We start from the raw sequence: 25,145 nt of genomic DNA on the forward strand, positions 1-25,145 counted from the left end.
GTTGAAAGTGACCCTGTTGTAACTCCTCCTACATCATGGAAAGTAATGCACTGCCTCTCAGTTTAAATTGGTTGACCAGAGAGGAAATCACACTTTTAGTTTGATCTCAATGCCAGAAACACAATGGACTGGATAATTACTGTGGCACTTTTCTGTTCAGGTAAGGATAGTTTGTGTCTTCTGATTTCATGCAGATGTTTTAAATAATCTGCCAATGTCAAAACTGTCAGAGCGATTACTTGATGGAAGCTGCAGACAATAAAATAAGTTTCTGTTTTACCTATTATTTCTTAGACGCCTCAAAACAAAAACCACAAATAACCTAGAAGTGCAAGAACAATGTTTAATAGCTTTTATATATCATTCAAAGATAAAGTGTAAAGTTTATGATGTTGTGACTGTGGAAGGAGTTTGCTGGTTCAAACCCCAGCTCCTAAGTCTGGATCCAGGGTGAATAACTGAATGTATATGGAGGAATTTTTCTGCCATAACCCAAGAGCACACATTTTCAGTCTGAAAGCAGGATTTTATGTCTTTTGTTCTCAAAACTTTTAATACTTTTTACATTTTTATTTTGAAAGCAGGACTTCATTGTCTATCTTCTCAAAACTTGTAATGCTTAAACTCAAAACTTCTCGTGCTCAGACTAGGTCTCTGCTCAATCACTCTGCTTGCTTACGAAACATTTTCTGCTTGCTTCTGGAACAAAAATGCACCATTGCCTGGCAACCTCTCAGCCAATAAAATGGCCGATTTTGCAATCATCGTTATAAGATTCAGATCTGACTAAATCACTACACCCAGATTTTGGGCTTCATCACTAATTTCTCCCTGAAGCTAATAACTGAAACTATGAGCTGACTAAATTGTTTCACTTTGGGTTCAAAGATAATAACTTCACTTTTGATTTTATTCAGCTGGAGAAAGTTATGGCACATCCAGGCATTTATCTGTTCCAACCATCTGTTCAGTGCTTGGATAGCTTCAGAGTCAGCAGGTGACACGATTTGTAGTGAATCAGAAGAGCCAAATCCCATTAAGTGAGAGCCAGCTCCTCCCTTTTTTTCCCATTTGCTGCTCAGCTCTCACTCTCAGTGACTTCGCCCTGCTGCCTGCAGAGCTTTGTTTTGCTTGGCAGGACATTGGTCTAATTAGATTCTAAAAGGATGTAAATCTCACCCTACCCCAGGTAACATTACTAATTTTAAATATATGAAGCTAAATTGATTGTGGAGAAAGAAAATCTAATAAATAGAATCTGTTACACAGGAAAAGTCCTTCAATATTACGCAAAGACATCTTTGGGAGCAAAATCTATTTCAGTTTTTACAGTAAAAAAAATAACAAGCCAGTTGCATGATACAACTTAAATATTAAAACCTGACTGCAATATTCAACTTACACTGTTAACTTTATTGTTCCTGTTTCTTGTGACATTTGAAGTTTGGTCTTTAGTGCTTTCAAGTGGTTAAACACTGACATTGCAGAACATGTCTGTTCTCTCCTACATTCTTCTCCAAAATATCACCGTACTCAGTCATTAAAACAAAATAACAATAAATAATAAAAGAAAAACCATAATAGCTTTGAATTAAAGAGATTCTGTGGATTTGTTCTTTTTTTCCTCAGTGCTAAAAGCTGCAGTCGGCTTTAACGTTGATTCTGGGGCTTGGAAAACCCTGACAGAAAATGATGAAAGTTTTGGCTACCAGGTGGTGCAAAGACAATCAGAGTGAGTCATCTCGATTCAATTTTTAAAAAACGTTTGTAACATGTTGTCACCAATGATTGTGTTTCTCTCAGTCTGCTTGTCAGCGCCCCACTACTACAGTACCAAGGGAATAAAAGGGGACGGATATATCAATGCAACACAGGAGGCAGTTGCAGCAATCTTGTTGCTCTAGGTAGGAATCATTTTACTACCAATATTATGAACACACAAATTTCACAATAAAGACATTTAAAAGTACAAATTTTATGAGTTTATATCATGACCAGAGGTTGGTTGCACAAGGAGCTTAAAGGAAAGATTTTACACGAAATACTGAACAATGTCAAACATGCTGTCCTGTAAACAAGTATTTCCTCCATCAAACTTATATGTTTCAGCTGAAGTTTTAATATCAGACAAAGGTAATATAACATCCAGTGAACATTCAGTTCTTAGATTTAGGGAGAAGTTACTCGCTCCTCTACTTACACAGGTACTATGTTGTTGCCCCCAAAAAAGAAAAAATCTGTAAGGGTGAAATAATCTTTCTTATCCAAGGTCAGCCTTCACTTCTCATTTTTACATCTTGTTAACATTTTATGTAAAAAATAGCAGACATTTCCCTCTAACAGTTTCCTTTTTTCAGTTTAAGGTTTATGGAGCAACATTCAGCAAAGTCAACATTTCACCAAACTTGTGTTATAACAGCTTGAGTTCGTAGACATTTAGATTAAAACAAAATGAAATGCTGCAAATAATTACTGTAATTTATGGGAACAATTCTTAATTGACAAGTGACAATTGATAATTTTGACAAGTCGTCGTCACAAGTGATTGTTTTTACAGAGCAAATAGCTGCTGTCAACATGTCTTTTGGTTTGGAGATGGCAAATGATCCGTCAACACGAAACACAATGGTGAGAGGATGAGCTGCAGAAAATAATGAATAAATAATGAATGAAAATATAAAGGTATATTATTCACACCTTTTCCAGGTCTGTGGTCCAACCATTCCCAGAGACTGCAAAACTATCACCATGTACAACGGTTTGTGCTATGAGATCAATCGATCTAATTCGTTTGTAAAGTCTTACCCGTCTGCGACTGAAGGTAGGCACAGTGAGCTTGTTTCATAATAATTATGTCACTGCCTCTGTAAACTGGAGGTTAACTTTCTCATCAGCACACTTGAATAACGGTCAGGAAACTGATCTAGATCTCTGATTTCTTTTCACAGAGTGTCGAACCCAAGCAGACATTGCATTTCTGCTGGATGGCTCAGGCAGTGTAGCTCCCACTGATTTCAGCAGAATGAAAGACTTTGTGAAAAATATGATCAGATCATTCCTGGGAAGAGATACACAGGTGAGACCTGTGACTTCATCACAAACATTGTTGATGCTTCTCTAAGTGTACATCTCCTTTAAGGTCATTGCTGCTTTTAATTTACTGTAGTTGATTTTTACTGAAAGTAGTTTCAACTTCATATCCATTTTTTCTTTTTTGCAGTTTGCCATCACCCAGTTTTCATATTCTCCAACAACACATTACTACTTTAATACTTTTAGCACTTCCAACTGGGAATCTCAAATTAACAACATCCGTCAATTTGGCGGAGGAACAAATACAGCTGGAGCCATCCAAAATGTTGTGTAAGTATTTCTGACATGTTAGTGTGTAATACAATACATTAAGTCAACATTATCATGGAGAAAGCTTAAATGGACAAAATGACATTTAAATCTGATCATGAAAAGTTTAGAAAGTCCCTTCTTCTGTTTAAACAGACAAATATTGTTTTAGCAAGTAATGTGTGTTTACCCACTAGGAAAAACAATTATCAATGTAACTCAGAGAAGATTCCAGATTGATTTTGATGTGCACAGAATACTACAATCTTTTTGAAGTCAGATTATTTTTTACTTAGTTCGTATAGATAAAAAGAGCTATACTGTTACCCTTGTCTTTAAGATATTGCAAAGAAACTAGTAGTATTTACTTTTGTCTACTTCATAGTTGCACAAATGATAAAAAATAAAAGCAAATCAGATGAAACTACTTAATAAAAGATGATGAGAAAAATAGACAGCATAAACTACTGTCATGCACTTGATGTATGACATTAGTTTAAAATAAAGAAAATGTTTATAGTCTAAGATTATTACAGACCCGACGTACTAAGGAGCAGTACATGAAGTATTTCCTGCTTGAGGTGGTCAGACGTTATACATATGTAGCCTCTAGAGACGTGACTTAAATGAGTATATTTTTAGCAATTGATTGAGTGATGTGTCTTCAAGACCAGACTGATCATTATTTATTGATGTTTGTGTTTTTTTATTGTTTTCATTTTTAATCCAGGACAATATTTAAACATTTCTGATAGCCACAACATTGGTAAAATAAAGGCTACAACATGTAGGATGGAAACAACCCAACACTGCAGTTTGTTCACATTACATTTCTTTAAGGGATTTGTGTTAGCCTAAATATGTTGTATTTTTCCTATTAAAACAAATGCTGTTTGTGATACACCAAGGGTGTCCAAAGTCGGTCCTCGAGGGCCGGCATCCTGCATGTTTTAGTTCTCTCCCTAGTGGTTATAACAACGTCCTCAGCAAGTCAATGTTCTCCTTAGGCCTTCTAACGAGCCATCATTTGATGCAGGTGTGCTAGACCAGGGAGAGAACTAAAACATGCAGGATGCTGCCCCTCGAGGACTGACTTTGGACACTCCTGTGATACACCAAAACTCACAATTACTTTAAATATATATATCTTTTGTTATATTTTTCACCCATGGAGGTTGTCATTTTTTCACATGTGCTATGCATGCTGGGTTAATGACGTGGTTGGATCCGTTCTGTACTGGAGTAAACACAGGAACGCTAACTTTACCCGAGTTATAGTAAAGTTATTTGTAGTCAGACAATTGCAGACTTTATTGTGTTTGACATGTGTAAATTTATACAATACCACACTATGTTGCTGTTGGCTGTAACTAAAACAAACTTGTGAGGTGAGGCTAGATCATTTCCCACATGAAATAAAGAAGAGCGCAGTGGAGAGAGCCAAACACAACTTCTGAATGACCCATTTGTGCCCTCAACATTTCTCTCCAGAATACTTTCAGTCATTTGTATGAGCAAAACTGGGAAGGCTCTAACAGGTTATAGTTAACCCTCGCAAGCTAAAACCAAATGCCCTGCCGACAGTTTTTATCCACAAAGCACATAAACTCCGTTGCAGGCTAGCAAACCAAAGATGCAGGGAAAAACATCAGAGACAGGCTATGTTGGAAGCTCTTATAAATGATGACAGAGCTATTGCTACTGCCGCCGGTACATATGAAACCACAGACCTGATACCAGACCAAAGACCAGACACTAAACAGCTGTTAGTGGACGGGACACAAAAATACATACCTACTTACCGGATCCCACCTTCTGACCAGAGGTACTTGTCATTCATTGTTTGAAGCAGAAGTTTATGACAACAGTAGCACAAACACCAGCTTCTTCAGCCAACTCTGTCCTTTTTCTCCATTTGGTCCTCCCAATCTACATTATTCCTTGTGATTTCGACATCCCCATCAATTTAAACGTGCTCTGGTTCAAAATAAAAGGTTTAAAGACATTAGTCTTTGCTGCTTTGGCTGGACGAAGCTGGTGCAATCGGACCAAGCATTCATCATTTACCCAGAATGAATTGCAGCGTAAAACATAGTAACGTCTGTGTGACAATATTTTATTGAAATTTATAAATACTAAACAGCCTGCAATATTTACTCAGATGTTTTTCCATATAAAATAAATATTTCTCACATACAGTCTATTGTTACAATTAATTGTGGATCCCTTTAAGAGAGAAAGAGAAAACAGAGACATTATTCTAGGAACACAAATACCACTACAACTAATAATATTTTTCTTTAACAGGAATGATGTCTTCTCACCACAAAGGGGTTCCAGGTCAAATGTGAAAAGAATTTTAATAGTGATTACAGATGGACAGTCTCAGGATCGCAGTCAATTACCAGCAGCAACACAGTCAGCTGATCAAAAAAACATTCTTCGATTTGCTATTGGGGTAAGTAGCATTTATGATTTTTTTTTTTGCAAATACGTGTAAATGTTTATATGTTTATTGTCTGCTTGAGTGCAACAAATTGCAATTTCACACTGCAAAAATAGTTATTAGCTTTGATTGTAACTGCATTGTTATACATTAATTTGTAAACCAAAACTGTCAAATATATAACTATAAAAACACAGAATTTTGCTTCTCCCCCCCCTAAACATCTTCAGATAAAATTTTACATAAATTCTGAACTTTAATTTTATTTCTGAAACCATTTATTGTACTGTATTTAAAAAAGTGTTACACTTTGAGTGCTATGGCTGATCTTAACTCAAAGACATGAAGAGAATATTTAAATTATGACGTGGTTTGAAAAGAACTACTGCAGCATAATGATTTACTCACATTGTATTTACACCTCTAGGTGGGGAGCGCATTCACATATTATGATGCAAAACAAGAGCTCAGAACGATTGCATCTCAACCTGCTGACAATTTTGTGTTTGAAGTGGGAAGCTTTGATGCTCTTGACAAAATACGGGACAACTTGCAGGCCAAAATTTTTTCCATTGAAGGTATAAATGTATAATTTAACATCTGAAACATTTGTTACATTTTTCAGCAACATGAACACATTTTGATTCATGGCTAACAGTGGCTACTTACAAATATGAATCACAATTTTATTAAATTACAAAGTAATTAATACATCTAAGTTATTGTTGTGTTCTGTGGTGTAGAGGAACTCTAAAGAACTCTGTAAAATAATATTTAATTTGTTTTGAATTTACAGGATCGCAAAGTGGTGGAGAGACGCTGAAACAGGAAATGTCTCAAGAAGGCTTCAGAGCAGCTTATGTGTCTGGGGTAAATAAAATAAAAGTAAAAGTAAAATAAATAAAAGTCTTACGGTCTTACAGCATTAAAAGCAACCCATATTTGAAATAAAATGCTCTCTCTATTCTTGCATTACAGTATATTCAGATGACTATGGTTGGTGCTAACCAGTGGAAAGGAGGCTACAAGAAATACTTGCTTAGTAATGTTTTAAACAACGTCACATTTGAGCCATCGTCCATTGAGCCTGACAGTTACCTTGGTAAGAACAGGACAGAAATTTGTCGCTTTCTGTCAGAGTTGACACCTATTAAACACAGCACATAACACAGGAAAGACAAGAGAAAGTTAGATTCTTAATACTCGCGAGGAGAACAGACAGAGATGTGCTCAGTTACAAATCTCCTACTGCTCTGAAGCACATTTGCCTGCCCCTCTCTTTTTATTGTCTTTAGGATCCCTAATCACAGAGAGCGCTGTAACTCTAAGGGGAGGGGGAAAGACACTTCATCACACAGTCACAGCGCCAAGATTATAGCTAACTAACAACACAATCTATCTCGCACTAGCTTATCCAGTTCCTGACCCAGGATCAAGCAGGACAAGTTGTACATCTTCACGGCGATGGTTTTATAGCTATCTAAGAGGTCAAAGCAGGCCGTTCTGAGAAGAGCTGCTGTCACTGCTCTTCTTCAGAGAGGCCTTCTGTGAAAGCAAGCCAGAGTGATTAACAATACAGAAACATTCCTTAAAACCTATGACTAAACTAAATAAGTAAGAATACATAAACTAAGAACATAATAAAGATATACCAAATAGTTGATAATACAATTTACCTAACATTCCCCCCTGTTTATCAAATATTTGTTCTAAGTCTCACATCCCTTCTAAACAGCCACTTCAAACGATTTTCAGCCGGGAGTTCATTTTTAAGAAAGCAAATATTTTTACTGTTAAGGGTTGTAGTCAGTTCAAAAATTAGGATCTAAATACATGTGAGGGGAATCCTCAGCAGAGGATTCTGTGTCAGACTCAGCATGTTTTAACAACAAAGGATACATCTGTGCCATCCGGTCCTCCATGGGCAAAATTGCTGTGGTGACGATACGGTTAAACAAAGAACGCAGGCAAAAAGTACAACGGCATTCACACAAGGTTAGAATGGCAGCAAAGACTGCCATTGATACTAAAGCAGAGGACACAAGGGTTTGGTATCTTCCAACAACCTCCAACCATGCATCCCACATAGAGGTGTTTGCTCCAGAGGCGTCCTTCATTTTGCCATTCAGGGTTCGGTGCCCCGTAATGGTCTCCGCCAGGCTCTCATCGGCTGCTGCATTGGTTGGCAGGTAACACACACACCCACCTCTTTCTCAGCTAGCAACATGTCAAGAGCCATACAGTTTTGGAAAGCCATCAGTGAAGTAGCGGCCAGCTGCTCATGAACCGCCTCGAACTCAGCCTGTGTCTAGTTACTTAGTTTTGCACGTTGTAATGAATGAAATTGATCCCGTCTACGTCCCTATTTACAGTACACCACCAACAAACTGTAGATTCAAAACCTGATCGGTCAAAATTGGTGAGGGACTCGGATGGCATGGATGTATGTAGATGCACATGTTCCCATGACAGCTCTTGTTTCTGGAAATGGTAAGACAGAACATGTGTTAGATCGGTTTCTGTCATAGGATAAACAAATACAGGCAATAAAGAAACTGGAGCACAGAAACCCGTAACCTTTCAGGGTAACTTATCAAAAAGCCTGTCATCATCGCTCCACCACCAGACATCTCTCCAAAATATGACTTATGTAAAAATCCAAGTCACTGACAGAAAGTTTACTTCAGTTAAAGTCTTAAAGCATCTGAAATGTCTCGTCTTTAAGTATGGAAATTACTGTAATAATGGATGTACTCAAGTAAGGTAATGAAAAGTATAAGTAAAAAGTAAAACAAGGCAAATGCAGTTTGAATGACTTCTTTTTTATTTATATACTGGTAAATTTGTCAAATAAACTTAAAGTAATGTACACAACAAGGTGCAGGCAAAATTAAACTTGCTAATAGATATACCTGCAGGCATCATTTAGTTAAAAAAATAGGCGCTTTACCTATACAAGGTTAACTTAACCTAGTTTACAACTGAACCAGCTTCTTAGTATCCCCTCCAGGACAGAACATACAAAGGTTTTGTAAGCCTTAAGTTTTCCCTTCAAGTAAGGTCAGTAATGAAAATGAGAAAAATAAAAAGTTCGTACAGAAAATGCGGCCAACATGAAAGGCAGGCAAGGCCAGTAAGCTACCAACTTTGTTGCAGTCAATCAGTAGGTGGGGTCAAAATACTGGCCTAAAAGTGAAAGTTCATCAAAAATTGTCATAATTATTTACGCTTTCCTTTTAGAAAGGAATCTTTTCATCAGTTACTGCAAGAGGAAATATTGAACATAAATCCTACAAGTGCTTTTAGGATTAGTTTTACTCATCATTAAGAATTACTTTTTAATGATTGCTAGGGTTGGCCATAGTAAATGTCTTGGTTCCATACATACTACACAATCTTGCTTGACTAATTTATAAGCCTGATCTACCATTAATAATAAGAATAACAAAATAATAAGCAGTTATTATTTTGTCCAGGCTGAAAACATAAAATGAAAATAAAAAACAACATTTGTATTCGCCATTTCAGTAACGTGTAAGTTCGTTCGGCTCCTAAGGATGCTCCAGGGTTGTGGACAATCTTCACCAGTTTTGAGACGGTCAAACTATTTGGTTTAGCCCCCTTTGCAACCTGGCCTTTGCCCTGTAGGTCAGTGAGCCTCCGGAACTTATTCTGTCTTTTTTTTTTTTTACTTCTGAGCTGAAATGACCTTTCTGCTATTTTTATGGCTGTGGGAGTAATCAGCAGCACCTGGTACGGCCCGTCGCGCTTAGGAGAATACGCCGAGATGAGAGTATAGGCCAAAATAGTTTGTTTTTGTTTATTTAAGTTAGCTTCTCATATAATCAGCTTAAGTAGCTTCCTCATCTATTTACCATTGATTATTAAACTGTGACAATCTATACAGTCTTCCAAATAATGTTTTTAAAAAGGTGTAAGTTTTGATGTACTTGTAACGTTAATGTATAATTTTACCAAGTCTAAACATTGCGTCCAGGGCCTACTAGTTCCTCCAAGACATGTTTTAATCTGCTTTTCACAGTACCATTTGTTCTTTCCACCAACCCTGCACTCTAAGGATGATAAGCACAGTGGTTTTTCAATGTCATTCCCACATCACTTGTCACCGTAATCAGTCTGTGGAATGTTGTATATTGCGCAGATTGAACAAGTTCTACAAAAAATTTTCGAATGAGAAATAAATCCATAAGTAGTATAATACTGATGTACTTGTCCGACCATTCCCCCTGTCGAGACATGTTACACACCATGGCTCGATATTGCAGCCCATTTATATAGATTTTTTGGTAAAATATTTATTATTGTTGCTCCTTTCTTCGTCCATAATTCTTTTTCATTTTGTGGACTTGCTTGTTGCATTTCACGTAGAAGTTTTGATCACAAGATTGAACTTTCTTCTAAATGCAACACTGTTACTGTTCCTGTCGCTGCTTGTTTGCCATCTTATCAGCGAACGCATTCCCCAGGGACACTCTGTCTGTCCCTGCAGTGTGTGCCGCACATTTGCAGATTGGTAGTTGCTTTTGGAGTTGTACAGCTTCAAGTAATTCTTTTAACAATTCTGCATGTGTCACTGGTTTTCCTGTTGATGATATCATACCTCTATATTGCCAATATTGTGCAAAAGTATGAACAGTTGCAAACGCATACTGTCAGTATAAATCGTTACTAATTTATCTGTCATAAGTTTACAAGCAGTGGTAAGTGCAATTAATTCGGCAGCTTGGGCTGAGTAATGTGAAGGGAGCTTTTCAGCTTTTAGCATTGTCATATCAGTTACCACTGCATACCCAGTTTGAGTTTTCCCTAGTTCATCTTTTTCCGAGCAACCATCTACAAAAAGTGTTTCACCTTTGTCTAATGGTAGATCCTTTAAATTGCTTCTACGTCTAGCCGTTTGTTCTGCTAAAAAGGTGATAAAAAGGTCATATTTATCTGCAGTAATAGTGCTGATACCGCGTGTGGTACTCTTAGTGTTAATGGATGAAATAGTACAATAAGAGCGCTAACTTCAACAGCCATGGAAGCAGCAATAACAGCCCTCACACAGTGAGGCAACGCACACGCCACACTATCTAGTTTAGAGGAGTAATATGCGACCGGTCTCATTTTATCACCATGTTGTTGTGCCAGTACCGAGGTCATAAAATGACCTTTGCAATCCACCGTCTGAACAAAAGGTTTTTTGTTAACTTGGTAAAGCTAGGGCAGAGGTTGACACAAGGGCCTGCTTTATATTTTGAGATTTTCACTATACATTAATTTGTTTAAAGGTGCCACAATTTCCGCATAATTAGGCACCAATTTATATGATATCCCCCTTTTTACACATTTTTTGTAAGAATTTATCTCGATATTATTATTATCACCACATTTCCCTTTCCCCCCCCTTTTAACACATGGCATTGCCCATGTGTCACAGTCACTTAAGCTTCTAATAAAGTGTTTGGGAGGACAGGTGAACTCATAGGTTTATAGAAGGTATTTTAGCAGACATGTACTATAAAGCAAATCTAGATTAAAATGTTTTAGACTGAAATCTAGAAAGTGTTGCTGTCATTCACAATCATCAATTTTTAGTAGCCATTCATATCTATCAGGTTGCTTAAAATCTCAGACTTTCACTTAACCTTGCATTTCAGACAAGTTAACAACGGAAGTTTTTATATCTAATATTAAATGGTCAATAGTTTCATCCGTTACTCAATTTTTTAGCAGTTTTTCTTTATAGAACTAACTTGCATTCATAAAAGCATCAACAAAAAATCACACAAAAACCAAACCAATTTCAATCAATTTTGAGATTCTTTATAGGATTAAACTCTAAATTAAATTTGAGTTAAATTCAATTATCAATTATTTTCAGTATTTAGAGGCGTTTAATTTATTTCCACAATAATATTTCTTAAAATGAATTGTCTGTCACTTGTGAGTTTTAAACCCAACTTTAGTAACGTTAAAATATATATATATATGTTTATGCACCGGTATCGCACAGAAAGTCAATTCATTTTATGATTCCACTTAACGTGTCCCAAGCTGCACATATGTCCACCATTTCATCAATTTGGTGTGGTGGTTTGTCTTTTAGGGGTGTGATAAACTCTGATCATGCTGAGGATTACTCCTTTTTGAGGTCTCCTCACTCCACCACCCCTCCTGTTGTTCCGTGCAGCAATCTTTGAAGGGCAGTTTCTTGCCCAGTGACCAGTACCGCCACAAATCCAGCAGCCATTCGGACTGCGTGGATTTTGTGGGGTATCATTTTTGGTTCGTCGCCTAGTGCAACCTCCTCTGTCTCTGCTTTTTCCACGGCCTTTCATCGGGCCGTTGAAAAAGGCAGAGGTTCCTAAACTTCCAAATTCATCCAGCTGAAAAACATCCGATCCTTGGTTAGGTTTTTCAAGGATTTCTTCAGCATGAATTGCCCACGTGGTTAATTGTGAGACAGGGACAGTTTCAATTTCAACCAGGTGTTTTCTTATCCATCTCCCAATTTCAGGGCGAAAGCCCGTCAGCAAAGCATTTTTCAGTTGCTGTTGATATGCACTGGTGTCATCTTCATTAAAAGTTATCCCACTATGTATTTTAAACTCTTTTTCAAAACGCAAACAGAAATCATGTACTCCTTCTCCAACTATTTGTTTTATCCCTGCCAAGTGGCGGTAATTTGCTTTTTTGCGAAAATTTCTTTTGACTCTTTCACATAATGGATCCCATTGTGCTTTGAATGCTTCACTCAGTTCTGGATTAGCTCCCATAGGGTATTTTATTGGGCCTAATCTACCATTTTGATCAGTTATTTTTCCCGTATAATTCCCTCTTACTTTTGCCCAGTCTTTCCCTAGTGAGGACATTGCAGCTTCCCCTGCTTCTGTCCCATTTAATCTATAGGAATGAATTAATCCAGTCATGTCTTCTACCCATATATCGGGATCCTCTGCTGCAGGTGTTATTCCTTCCACAGCCTTCCTGGCTTCTTCTAAGGTCCAGGGTCTGAAAATAAATAAGTCTTGTGCCCCTTCGTCTAGTGAGGGGTACAGTCGTGCTGCTGAGACCGCAGCGGCTGATACTGGGGCAGACGGAGCTGCTGCAGCGGCAGGGGGAGGGGTGGCTGCAGGAGCTTGCGCTCCCAGCACCGTTACAGCAGTCCGTGTGCTTTCTTTTGTTCTTACAAATAAGTTCTCGGATTCTTTTAACCATAATTTAGCACAACTCAACTCCTCCTCCTTTTTCGCCTTTTTTCTTCCTCTTTTTTCCATTACACTGTTCTCCAAAGTTTTTACTACAATTTGCCATTGTTCAAATTTTAATTTCCCCTCTACTCCATATTTCTTCTTCCATTTTGTCATATATACAGTGCTACCAGGAAATCTGGACAGCATGTACTTCTCATCCCCTTCGGGACCCTCAGCGAGTGAGGAATTACAAGAATTCGTGTTTCCCATTATTTAAAGTACTTGCAATTTTAATTTGAAAAATTATTAACTTATTTACCTTTGGTTTGCTATTTTAGCTTCAAAAATTTATTTATTTAAATTTGGTCCAGGTTCGTTGACTCCTAGGGAGTCCTATGAACTGGAGTTTGTTTCAGTAGGCCAGCAATTAAAAATACCTTGTTGTGGTATTCTCCACTTCAACTCTTTCGAGTGGGAGAATCTTGCCTATTGCATCCACAAGAGGTTTGCTGCTTACAACCCTACTGTTTTATATGAGGTAAAATACCGAGTGGTATTTAAACCTCCATTCACTCTCACTTTCACACTTTTTGTCACGGAAATTAAGCGCCTGTTTGTCGCCGGACTCCGCAGTCCGCTACCACGGGTATTAGCCAGGCCCCGCAGCCTAACAGGACAAGGTCTCCAACCTTGCACAGCACCAGGCTCCGTCCGCCTGTTACGCGAAGACTTTGCGCTAGGACTTTCGCTATCCTACGCGGATTTTGTGCATTAATTTAGTTACCTGTTAGAGTCTAGAATTTCCAGGGTTTTATATACGCGCAATGACCCCCAGTCACTCGCCACACTTTTTTTTTATTTTTTTATTTTTTTTATTTTAAAACAAGAATCACTCACCCCTGTTGCCTTTCCTTGGAGTCTCGTCAACCTTCAGATCCCAGCAGGCAGGCAGAGTGTCAGTCCTTGAACAGGTTCTGAAAAGCTTCCACTAGGAAGCTTGCCGTGCACGGTCTCTACTGGCATCTACCTTACCCGCTGGAATTCTTCCGGTATGTTGAGCTCCGGCTCGAAGGACCAAATTATGTCAGAGTTGACACCTATTAAACACAGCACATAACACAGGAAAGACAAGAGAAAGTTAGATTCTTAATACTCGCGAGGAGAACAGACAGAGATGTGCTCAGTTACAAATCTCCTACTGCTCTGAAGCACATTTGCCTGCCCCTCTCTTTTTATTGTCTTTAGGATCCCTAATCACAGAGAGCGCTGTAACTCTAAGGGGAGGGGGAAAGACACTTCATCACACAGTCACAGCGCCAAGATTATAGCTAACTAACAACACAATCTATCTCGCACTAGCTTATCCAGTTCCTGACCCAGGATCAAGCAGGACAAGTTGTACATCTTCACGGCGATGGTTTTATAGCTATCTAAGAGGTCAAAGCAGGCCGTTCTGAGAAGAGCTGCTGTCACTGCTCTTCTTCAGAGAGGCCTTCTGTGAAAGCAAGCCAGAGTGATTAACAATACAGAAACATTCCTTAAAACCTATGACTAAACTAAATAAGTAAGAATACATAAACTAAGAACATAATAAAGATATACCAAATAGTTGATAATACAATTTACCTAACACTTTCTGTGCGATTTCAGAATAAGTCAGACCCAGACAGCTGTTGTTTGTCTATTAAAAGCCAAGCGTAGATATTTCAATCTGTTTCACAAAACATTTAAACTTTCTGAAAAACTATTTTCCCTGATGTCTCTGACTATTTAACCATTGAACTCCAGGTTATTCTATGGCTGTTGCTAAAACCGTTTATGGTCCTCTGACAATTCTTGGTGCTCCAAGAAATGAACACAAAGGAGTTGTTATGACAGCTTTCAATGAACAACTTGGAGATCAAATCAGACCCTTTGAATCACAGGTAGGTACAGTTTAAATTTACATCTATTCAATGAAAAGACACAACTATTTTTCCTCTTTCTAGCATTAAATTAAAACAAACTATTTTTGTTGTAGATCAGCTATGAAAACAAAAGCTATTTCTATCTGCTAAATACAAAATTGATCAATGTTTTAGAAATTATTTTTCCAAATTCAGAGGCTCAGATACATTTTCTTTGTACTTAGCAATTAAGTTGTACACATGTTGACATTCTTAGTGACAAAGGGAATTATTGAAATGAGGGTAGGGGTCAGAGTTTCATGTGACTTGTGGCCCATTAGTTAAGAACGGTCTTGTTACTGAATGCTATTGCTGAATTACTGTGATCAGATTATAAGACCAACTGTGTAAAAAAATGAAGGTTTCTTTCTGATGACCATTTATTCTTGTTTTTTCACAGACTGGTGAATATTTTGGGGCTGAGGTTTGTGCCATGGATGTGGATTCTGATGGTGTGACTGATCTAATCCTCATATCCTCTCCGATGTACAAAGACGTTGATAGAGAAGGACGAGTTTATGTCTGTGAATTAAATCGCTTGGTAAATGCTGAGTCATTTATGTTGATTTATTTAACCTCCTGTTAAGTTTAGGCATGAATAAAGTTTTTCTCATCCTCTCATTTTTCCAGAGTGTGGTTTGTTATTTTGATAATCCGTCACAAATAACCACATTAAGAGGTGATGCGTCTGTCAGAGGGAGGTTTGGGTCGTCTCTTGCTGTTCTGCCTGATATAAATGCAGACACATTCAATGATTTGGCCGTTGGAGCTCCTTTGGAGAATGATGGCCAAGGCAGCATCTACATATTCCAAGGAGAAGGAGGAAGAAAAATAAATCCTACTTACTCACAGGTGAGCAAAACACAAACACAAAACATTAAATGTTTTTGTTTTTCAAAATGAGTTGAACCTTCACAGTTGGTAGGGTCATTATTGAATAGAGTTTACTTGTTCTTCATATTATTCTGCAAGTTCTCTCCAGGTACTCTGGCTTCCTCCGATAGACCAAAATCATGATTGTTAGGTTTATTGGTTACTCTCAATTGCACTAAGAATTGTGTCCATTATGGGTGCGTTCAAACTGCAGCCTGAAGTGACTCAATTCCGATTTTTTTGAAGTAATGCGACCTGTATCTGATCTTTTCATGGCAGTGTGAGCAGCACAGGTCGGATTCTTTTTCAAATCTGACCCATATCCGATACGTATCCGATTCAAATGCGACCTAACGTCCAGGTCGCATTCATCCGAATTGAACGTCACTGTTTCTCAAAAAAATCTCACTATTCTGCGTCCTGATACGCGCAAGTGGGAAGAAAAACAACAACCATGACAGAATATATGAGGATTAAGTTGTTAATATGTTGCTCCGGCCGGATAACAACTTCAAATATGTAAGCTAAGCTCCACCGTTAGCCTCCATGTTTACTTCCGCAAACACTGAGCACTTCTTCTTTTTATGGTGGTTGGCAGAACACTTAGAATGCTGACGCTATTGCGCCCTCTACTGCGCATGCGGGACACTTTCAGGTCGTTTGCCCGTTTACACTGCAGAACACATACATGTCGCCTTTACTGGCAGTGTGAACGGTCCCGGCAAAAAAATTCGGAATTGCCAAAAAATCGGAATTGAGTCACTTCAGGCTGCAGTGTGAACGCACCCTATGTCTTACCTAATGGTTGCATTAGGTTAAATCCTAATGCACCAGCCCACTCCTAATGGGGGGTCTGCTGGTGACCTTTACCCCCAGCCAACCTTTGACTCTGCACAGACAAGCTGGTAAAAAAAAATGGATGGATAATCGTGATAAAGCAACATGTTTCTCATTACACAGAGAATTGCTGCATCTGCAGTCCAATCAGGCCTGAAGTCATTTGGCATCTCCATCAGTCAGTCTTCCTACGATCAGAGTGGTGATGGACTTCCTGACTTAGCAGTGGGTTCAAAGGGAAAAGTTGTCCTACTCAGGTATGTCCCCATTGTTGTTCATTAACACACATCTTCTGTAATTCAACAAATTCTTCTTCATTTGCAACCTAAATATGTTTACAGGATAAAAACTCTGAATGTTACTGAATGAAGTTTTTACTTGCTTCACAATCTCAAAACAAACAACATGGCCTTTTCTGTTTCTAGATCCAGACCAGTTGTAACAGTGACTGCCACTGTGTCGTTCAACCCAAATCTGATCCCAACTCAAAACCCAGACTGTTCAAAACCACTGCCAAGCAATGCTACCGTCTGCTTTACTATGAGCAAACTGTCCAATGTGAATGAAGGTACATTTCTTACTTTAGTTTTTCTATTTGTCCATCATTTTATTTAAGAACTTTTATCAAACAAAACACATCTTGCAGCTCAAGCACAGGTTAATTTCACTTTAACTTTGGACGCAAATCGTAAGATACCAAACAACCGAGCTGAGATCAGCAAGGATGTGAGGCACAAGAGTGGATCAATTAATCTTAATTTAAATACAAAAGAATGCACTGATGTGGACTTTTTTATTGAGGTAAGTCTTAATGGAACAGTTACAGTAATCTTATACAACTATATAATATTCAACAGTTTATTAATTAATCATCTTTCTATCTCAATGTCTTCCAGTCTTGTCCAGAAGATGCTCTCAATCCACTCAATAATGAGCTCAGATTCACGTTTGATGGATTGTCTTCTGGCTCGAACCCCAGACCAAGCCTTTCTCCACAGGTTAAAACCACAACATTTCATCCTGTGAGTAAATCCTGTACATCCTGAATCTAAACAGAAAGATCTTTACTGAGCTTTAACCTTTCCATTACATTTGATGAGTTCCTTTCATGGTTACCAATATGACCGTTTCATACAAAACATTACATCACAAAGTAATTTGAAAAACATATGATTGACCTAAATGTGAATTTTTCTCTGAGTAGATCTGTTTAATAGTTTACTGTCATCCATAGATTGGGTTTGAGATCAGCTGTGGAGCTGATGAAGTGTGTGAAGATAATCTGAAGGTGGATTTTAACTTCACAGAGTAAGAGATTTGTTTCTGGAAGTAAAGCCTTGATATGTCTAGTGAACTATACACATTATGTCTGCAAAACTTACACGTTTGTATTTGTTTGGCAAAAGCAAGATTTACAGGAAATCTCAGACTGTGCTTCTTCTGTTTTATATCCCAGAAATATTTCTGTTGGCACATGCCCAAATGATCTGACGGCAAGTAGCAAAAAGTCACATCTACCATCGTACATAAATGCAACTATAGCCACATTTTGCAAAGTACTGAAGATTAACTTTATTGTAAGATTCAGTAATTCTCTTCAATATCAAGATCAGAGAAGAAGCTATTATGGTTTCGCAGCCTTAGCCTCTGTGCTGACTGTAAGTCTGGTTGTGAAGGCCTCTTTGCACTCGGCTTCATCTTTGTCAGGAAGTCGAGTCACTCATGGGTTACAACCCAAGAACATTTATTTGTGAGTTTCTTAACAGATACATACAACACAACACATTCTCCAGCTCAGCAGCTTCCCCATCTAATTCTGCTCTGCCCCCTAGTGGCTGGAAACAGAACTATGAGTAAAACTACTAGCATCTAACTTCACTTCTTCAGTGCCTAAACCCTATTTCACAGTAAAACATCATTATAATGTAACTCCCACAACACATCAGAAGCATAGAACAATGTGAACTCCTACTTTTCAGTGGGTAAACAATTTTTTTCCCTGTTTATTTTTAGAACAAACTGTTAAACACGGCATTAAATTAAGAATTAACTCTGAAGTATCTGCCATCAAAATTGCCCCTAAAAATGTTAATCATCACAATGGAAATTATTGATCTCATTTTAATTTATCATGAGATTACTTGCATATTGCGACAGGCTAACTGAAACCGACTCTTCACTCTTCCCCTGTCCCTCGGTGAGTCTGTGAAAGCATGGATTCTCATTGTGCTTCTTTTAGGGATAAATCGTTTCATAATAGTCCTATTTATCATCTGCTGTGAGTAAAGGTGCTAAATATTAGCGCTGCCTCTTTGCCCATCACATAAAAAAGTGTATTTACTTGGTGTACTTCACCATCTTCCTGGTCAAGCTTTGTAGCGATATGATCCCAGGAGAAGAAGTGCTTCTTCCAGGCAGGCCACGATGACGGCTGGGTAAAGTCTAACGGCTCCGGCGGATGACACGGCGCCATTTTGATGCTTAAATCTTCCCCTTCACTGACTTCTGACACCATGTCAAGAAGTCTAGCAACTGATTAATTTGCTTTCAGGAATATCCATCTATCTATACATCCATCCATCCATCCATCCATCCGTCCATCCATCCATCCATTTCCTAACACCCTTGTCCCTAATGGGGTCGGGAGGGTTGCTGGTGCCGATCTCCATATAACGTTCTGGGCGTGAGGCGGGGTACACCTTGGACAGGTCGCCAGTCTGTCGCAGGTCTCCAGGAACATTTATTTGTGAATTTCCTTCTTTACGAAAAAGTAAAATACAATGGCCATTAATCTCAAGCTAAAATTCTTCTCCATTTTACATCTCTGTAACGTATTCTGCTGTGCCCCCTAGTGGTTAGGAACAGAACTACTATGTATTTGTCTTCTTAATATAATTATTATTCCTTTTTATGACGGTTGGCAAGCAACTTTTATATGTGCATTACCGCCGTCTATTGAATCTATATGCAAAATGTAAAACTAAAAATAAAGAAATAGTAAAAGAAAAAAAAGCAGAAAAAGAAAACTAAATAACCACATTCTATCTATTAATTTTGTCTTCCTATGGTGCCCTAACAAAAAAAATTCAAAAGAGAAAAGTTTATCCAAAAGATCTTGTATATTCAACTGCAATTGGTTTTCCTGTAATCTACATTCTAGTTCCTTACTCTCAGTTGAAAAAAAATTGGGTAGAACTAAAAGACATGTTTTACTGTCTCTTCTTGAAAACAAAAATCACATTTTCCTGTAGGATGTTTTCCCATTTTAAATAATATTAAATGTTCAACATTGTCTGACCAAAACGTAGACTGGATAGTAAGTTATATCACAGTCTTTATGCACCTGTCATTTATCATGTTTTTTCAGGTCCTCAGTGGTTAAAGTCGGCATAGATGAACTTTTGAGTGCGACCGTCTTTGTGGAGAACAGAGGAGAAAACTCGTACAACAGTCGCATTACTCTCACATACCCTGTTGGGCTCTCCTACAGGAAGGTTACACCTCTGGAAGTAAGGCACTAATATTAATCTATGTTGGTGAAGCTGCTGCAACAAGCTGATGATGTGTTTTACTGCAGGGAAGAATTGAGTGCAACTCTGTGGACAGTGAGGATGGCGTAACAAGAGGAAAGACAGTCTGTAGCATCAACAAACCAATATTCAAAAGCAACTCTACGGTTAGTTTGTGCTGCTGCTTTATTCATTATTAACCAGAAGAGGAAGTCTTCTGATCCCCCTCTTTCATTTCCTTTTTAGGCAACCTTCATCGTCTCCTATGGTTTCAACACCAACAGAGACCTTAGTAGAAAGATCGAAGTGACTGCGAACGCCTCCAGGTACAACACAAGAGTTTAAGGTGCAGCTCTTTGATGCTGAAGTTTTATCTAATTTTTTATTTGATGTTTCTCTTATAGTGACAATGAGCGTCACTCCCCTTCTAGTGATGTCTACAAAAAACAGGAGATTGATGTCAAGTACAGTGTTTTTGTCACAATTGAAAGGTTTGTTAATTCAAGCAAATAATTTTATTATTTAAAAAAATCAACAATGGTTTAAATATATCTTATTAAATTAATGCATGAAATGTATGCTCAGCTCCCTCAGCTACACCAATTTCACATTTGGAGAAAATGCTGTTCAGAAACCACTTGAGCAAAAAATAAAGGTAGAAGATGATTTCACTCAGTCAGATCAGAAATATATTCTATATTTAACATTAGTCGTTATATAATTTGGGTTCTTTGTGTTTTATTCCCACTTCTCTTAGGTTTTTAACACTATCAGACCACTAAATTTAACTGTAGTGATCAAAGTTCCTGTAAGACTTGGTGACAAAGACATCTGGATGGACACGAGCAGTTTTCAGGTGAAAAATTCTACCAAGCAGAACCAATGGAAGGTAAGTAAGACTTGAACTGATGTGATGGAGCTCTGTTTTCAGATTCCAGGCTGTCAGAGCAGCAGAGATGAAGAACCTACTGTCACTGATCTTGTTAAGACAATAAAAGAAAAGAAAATATTGGTATGTATGTGTTTATCCAGTGTTTCTTAATAAAGGAGTAGCTCTCAAAAGTTTACATAAATGTTATACTATTTCCAAATATTTTCCACACAATGTGACATTTCAACTTTAATCAAAGGTTTTGTGTTCACTTCTTAATACTTTGCTTAACTGTCTTTTTTTTATTTACGTTTTGCATTCAGTCTTCTGAAATTACGACATTTAATCAATATCTTGCAACTTTAATTTTGGTACAGGACTGCACTGTAGCAAAGTGCAGAGTGTTCAGGTGCTCCACGTTCATGGAAAGGAACAAGGACACAATGTACACCATCTCTGCAAACATCAGCTCAGGATGGATAGAACAGGTAATTAATGTGAAGTTCATATAGATGCACTGACTAGGCTGTAAAATGTAAAGAATAAAAATAAAAAAGTTCATCATCCCTGATGTGTCTCTCTCTCTCAGATCGGACTTTCATCTGCCAAGTTCTTCCTGACCAGTACAGCCAGTCTAGAGTACGATGAGAACCAGTACATCTTCTTCTCTTCAACCTCTAATAGTGGCCCTCCTGTTCACCAGGTGATAGAATGCTGCTGTCAATGTCTTAGTACCAATCAGACCTTTAATGGTTTTATTTGAAACTTTTAAACCTCTCATTTTCAGATTGAGGCAGCGGTAGAAGTGTTTCCTAAACCAGATTTCACTAAAGAAATTATAGGAGGATCTCTGGGAGGATTGGCCTTTCTGGCTTTACTTACTGCTGGTCTGTATAAGGTGAGTCAACTAAGATTTTCTTAAAATCTCAAAGATTTCCTGTTGAAATAATTGACTAACATGACCAGTAGTTACTTTTTTTTTTTTTTAAAGGGGACACATGATGCAAAATTAACTTTTGACATATTTTTAGACTTCTATTTGCATCTTAACTGCTTCTAAAAAACAGCCCAAGCACTTGAAAACATACCCAGCCCAGTTACCTAGCAACCCAAGTCGATCTCCAGCATGTTTGGTTAGCTGGTTCTAATACTGTGCACTTTGTACAATGGCTGCTGAAAAAACAAGCATTTTGTTAACCTAGAATTTAAAACCCACTTGCTACATTCTTGTTGGTTGTGCAGGAGGTTCTTCTGCTTTTCAAAGATGTACAGTTGTATAACTGCACATCAGTTTGCAGCCATCTTCATTAGTGAGTGTAAATGTTCAGTTGGGGGGTATGGCTAGCAGCAGCTTATTTGGATTTAAGGTGACCTTAAAACAGCTCATTCTGAAAGGAGCTCTAAATAGAACCGACCAGACTGAACACTCATTATCGAATGCTGTGTTTAGACCAAAAGCGTTTTGCATGCACACAACACATCTGACATGTGCACTTTGAAGTCAGACGCTTGACATTTTGCTGCAGACGCTTGTTAATATTGTGGTAGATGCACTTTGGGACGAGCTGTTGTTTTCAATTGCTGTATTTGTACAAAGACGCATAGAATTGAGAGTGGCAACAAAATATGTCATGAAATCTTCTGCAATCTTAATGGAGGCTCAGATGTCTACTGAACATTTTGTGCTCAGTTTTTATTGAACAAAAGCTGGAACAGGTGGTAATGGCACGACGCACAATAGGAGGACCCTCTTGTCTTTTTGCCTCTCCCAGTTACTTTGAACAATGGCAGCTGAAATGTCGAGGGTCTTTGCTTTATTTACAGAAAGCCGTGAATTCACCGGATAATTCTAAGGTTTTGTGAGGTTGGTGAGTTTCATGAGCTAGCTGGACGCTGATGAGGGTACCCATTAGCACTATTTTTGTCTCACCCGGACCCAGTTTGATAACCCACAGCGGTACCTGCATCTCCTGGCAGGATATCAACTGCAGGCCACTAAGTCACTTAGCAGTCTCTTTGATTGGTTGACTCTCTGCTCTAACGGTAAAATTTCATATTTTCCAACTCCAGCATTGGCTGTGTTGGAGTCGCTTGACACTCGAAATGCTTTAACCACGCAGTGCTAGACGCGCATCACATGTAAAATAAACTTTGAATGTAAACCAGACGCCCCTGACGCTCAAATCATGCTCAGTCTGAATGCAGCATAAGAATGATTTTGTGCCAAGTTTTGCATAGTTCATAGAAATATAATCTGTTCAAGGAAACATAATAGGTCAGCTTTAAATGTTTATTCTATATCTTCCAGCATTTATCTTGCCACACATAATTTTCATTCTGCTTTCCTTCCTGTTTTTCCTCTCAGGCTGGATTTTTCAAGAGCAAATATAAGGACATGATTAATAAAAATGCAGAAGCTGAAGGAGACGCACCAGCAGAGGGATGAAATTCCCACTTACTTGTCATGTCCATCCAGTACCTCTGTACAGAAACTACTGCTGATCAATTTATTCAGGCATTTCCTTCAACTGATACATACTCCTGTACTTCTCCGAGTGATTTAATGGACAATTTTATTTTTAAAATTGAGAAAGTTATTGATACTATTGCTCCCGTTGCAACAAAAGTAATCTCTGCGAATCATAAACCACGTTGGAGAAATTTTGAGTCGAAGAGTGCCAAAAAGAACAATGTCAGTGGGGTAAAAGTAAACTACTAGTCTATTTAGATATCTACAAACTCAAATTTTTTATTTTGAACTGAGAAATGCTGGACAGCTTTTTTTTCAAAAAATCTCTATCAACAACTCTCGTGCTCCGTTTTCCATTTTTGACAGGTTGACAAATCCACATTCTTCTATTAAAGATGATTTTTTTTCTCTTCTGAGGACTGTCTGAGGTCAAATTTGCCACTTTTTTTATAAACAAAATTGTGAAAATAACAACATGCTTTAAGCTGCTTGAAGGCTAAAAAAGTGTCTGTGCTCAACAAAACCATGTAAATAGCTTTGTTTAGAAATAAATAATATATGCAATATAAACATGTTTCTTGTGCTTTGTTATTGATCAAAAACTGTTATTTTATTTCAGAAAATTAATGATTAGATATTCTTGTCCTGTTCATCTTTTGTTGTATTAATGTGTAATGTGATAAATGGAAACAGTTAGACATATTTAAATCTTTAAAGGCTGATGTAAGAATTACTCCAAAGAAACATTTAAGAATCTGTTCGATGGATAAAAATCCAACAAAAATAAATTCCACCAGTAGTTTCTAGTAGATATACTTTATACTAGGGCTGTTATAAACTACTATTTTAGTAATCGAGTAATCTATCAATTATTCTTACGATTGATCGAGAAATCGGATTAAAAAAAAATTATTAAATAAAACATTATTAAATCTAACATAACAGCAGTGTTACTATAAGATATCAACATCAGTCAATTTTTTGATATTTGAGCATCCAGGGTTTCCCCCAGAAAACCTGGATGTTGATATCCAGGTTTTCTGGATATCAACATCCAGAAAACCTGGATGTTGATATCCAGGTTTTCTGGACCGACCACCGGTCCACCGCCGGTGGACCGGTGGTCGGTCCACCGGCGGTCCACCATGTTTTTGTATTAAAAGATGTTAAGTTGACAGGAAATGTAAAAGTATTACAGTTTAATTATATGTTACGGGAAAAGATGTCAAGTGAAATGCTATTTAAACCCACAACTAGTCTAAAAACAACAAATTTGCACTTCTGTTTAATCCAAATTAAGTCAGCGGCTCCATCAGGCCTCCAAGGGCTTCAGGGGCCCCATAAATGCTTATATATTAAAACAGACCACAGATACAAATGTAATACTTGTTTATTGAAATTATCAATGCTGTTAAATTTTATTCAATTGTTTAGGCATACATAAATTAAATGATTTTAAATTGTTTAATATTTAAATACAAGATTTTAAGGAGCTGGCAAGTTTACTTTGTAAAACTTCAAAGAACAATATTCATAGTTAGATTGTTTTGTTACCATAGCAACAATCTGATGCTGTGAGTTTAATCTTTGAATTTACAAATCCAATTTAGTAAACTGCGATGATAACTTATTGCTTTTTAGGCTGACCAATT

General features: G+C 37.7%; 2 protein-coding genes across 2 annotated transcripts; one reads left to right on the forward strand and one right to left on the reverse strand.

The window, feature by feature from the left end:
- Window positions 1–75: 75 nt before the first annotated feature.
- Window positions 76–24,063, forward strand: LOC106912808 (integrin alpha-M-like). The gene is made up of 30 exons (XM_088000960.1): window positions 76–160; window positions 1,630–1,732; window positions 1,804–1,904; window positions 2,558–2,628; window positions 2,707–2,821; window positions 2,949–3,076; window positions 3,221–3,363; window positions 5,650–5,800; window positions 6,216–6,366; window positions 6,585–6,658; window positions 6,767–6,890; window positions 14,776–14,912; window positions 15,334–15,474; window positions 15,564–15,785; window positions 16,767–16,900; window positions 17,069–17,211; window positions 17,290–17,444; window positions 17,540–17,665; window positions 17,878–17,951; window positions 20,011–20,152; window positions 20,221–20,319; window positions 20,399–20,478; window positions 20,557–20,643; window positions 20,738–20,807; window positions 20,910–21,008; window positions 21,084–21,164; window positions 21,401–21,511; window positions 21,613–21,726; window positions 21,811–21,921; window positions 23,389–24,063. The coding sequence occupies exons 1-30, from the start codon at window positions 124–126 to the stop codon at window positions 23,467–23,469; spliced, it is 3,405 nt and encodes a 1,134-aa protein (XP_087857086.1). The 5' UTR covers window positions 76–123; the 3' UTR covers window positions 23,470–24,063.
- Window positions 11,872–14,391, reverse strand: LOC148153757 (uncharacterized). Its single transcript, XM_088001032.1, has 4 exons — window positions 14,364–14,391; window positions 14,020–14,084; window positions 13,885–13,915; window positions 11,872–12,899 (listed from the first exon to the last, which is right to left on the reverse strand). The coding sequence occupies exons 1-4, from the start codon at window positions 14,389–14,391 to the stop codon at window positions 11,872–11,874; spliced, it is 1,152 nt and encodes a 383-aa protein (XP_087857158.1).
- Window positions 24,064–25,145: the final 1,082 nt, after the last annotated feature.

The sequence above is a fragment of the Poecilia mexicana genome, unplaced genomic scaffold (assembly GCF_051168715.1).
Source record: "Poecilia mexicana isolate PSO_F unplaced genomic scaffold, ASM5116871v1 scaffold_19, whole genome shotgun sequence".
Classification (NCBI taxonomy): domain Eukaryota; kingdom Metazoa; phylum Chordata; class Actinopteri; order Cyprinodontiformes; family Poeciliidae; genus Poecilia; species Poecilia mexicana.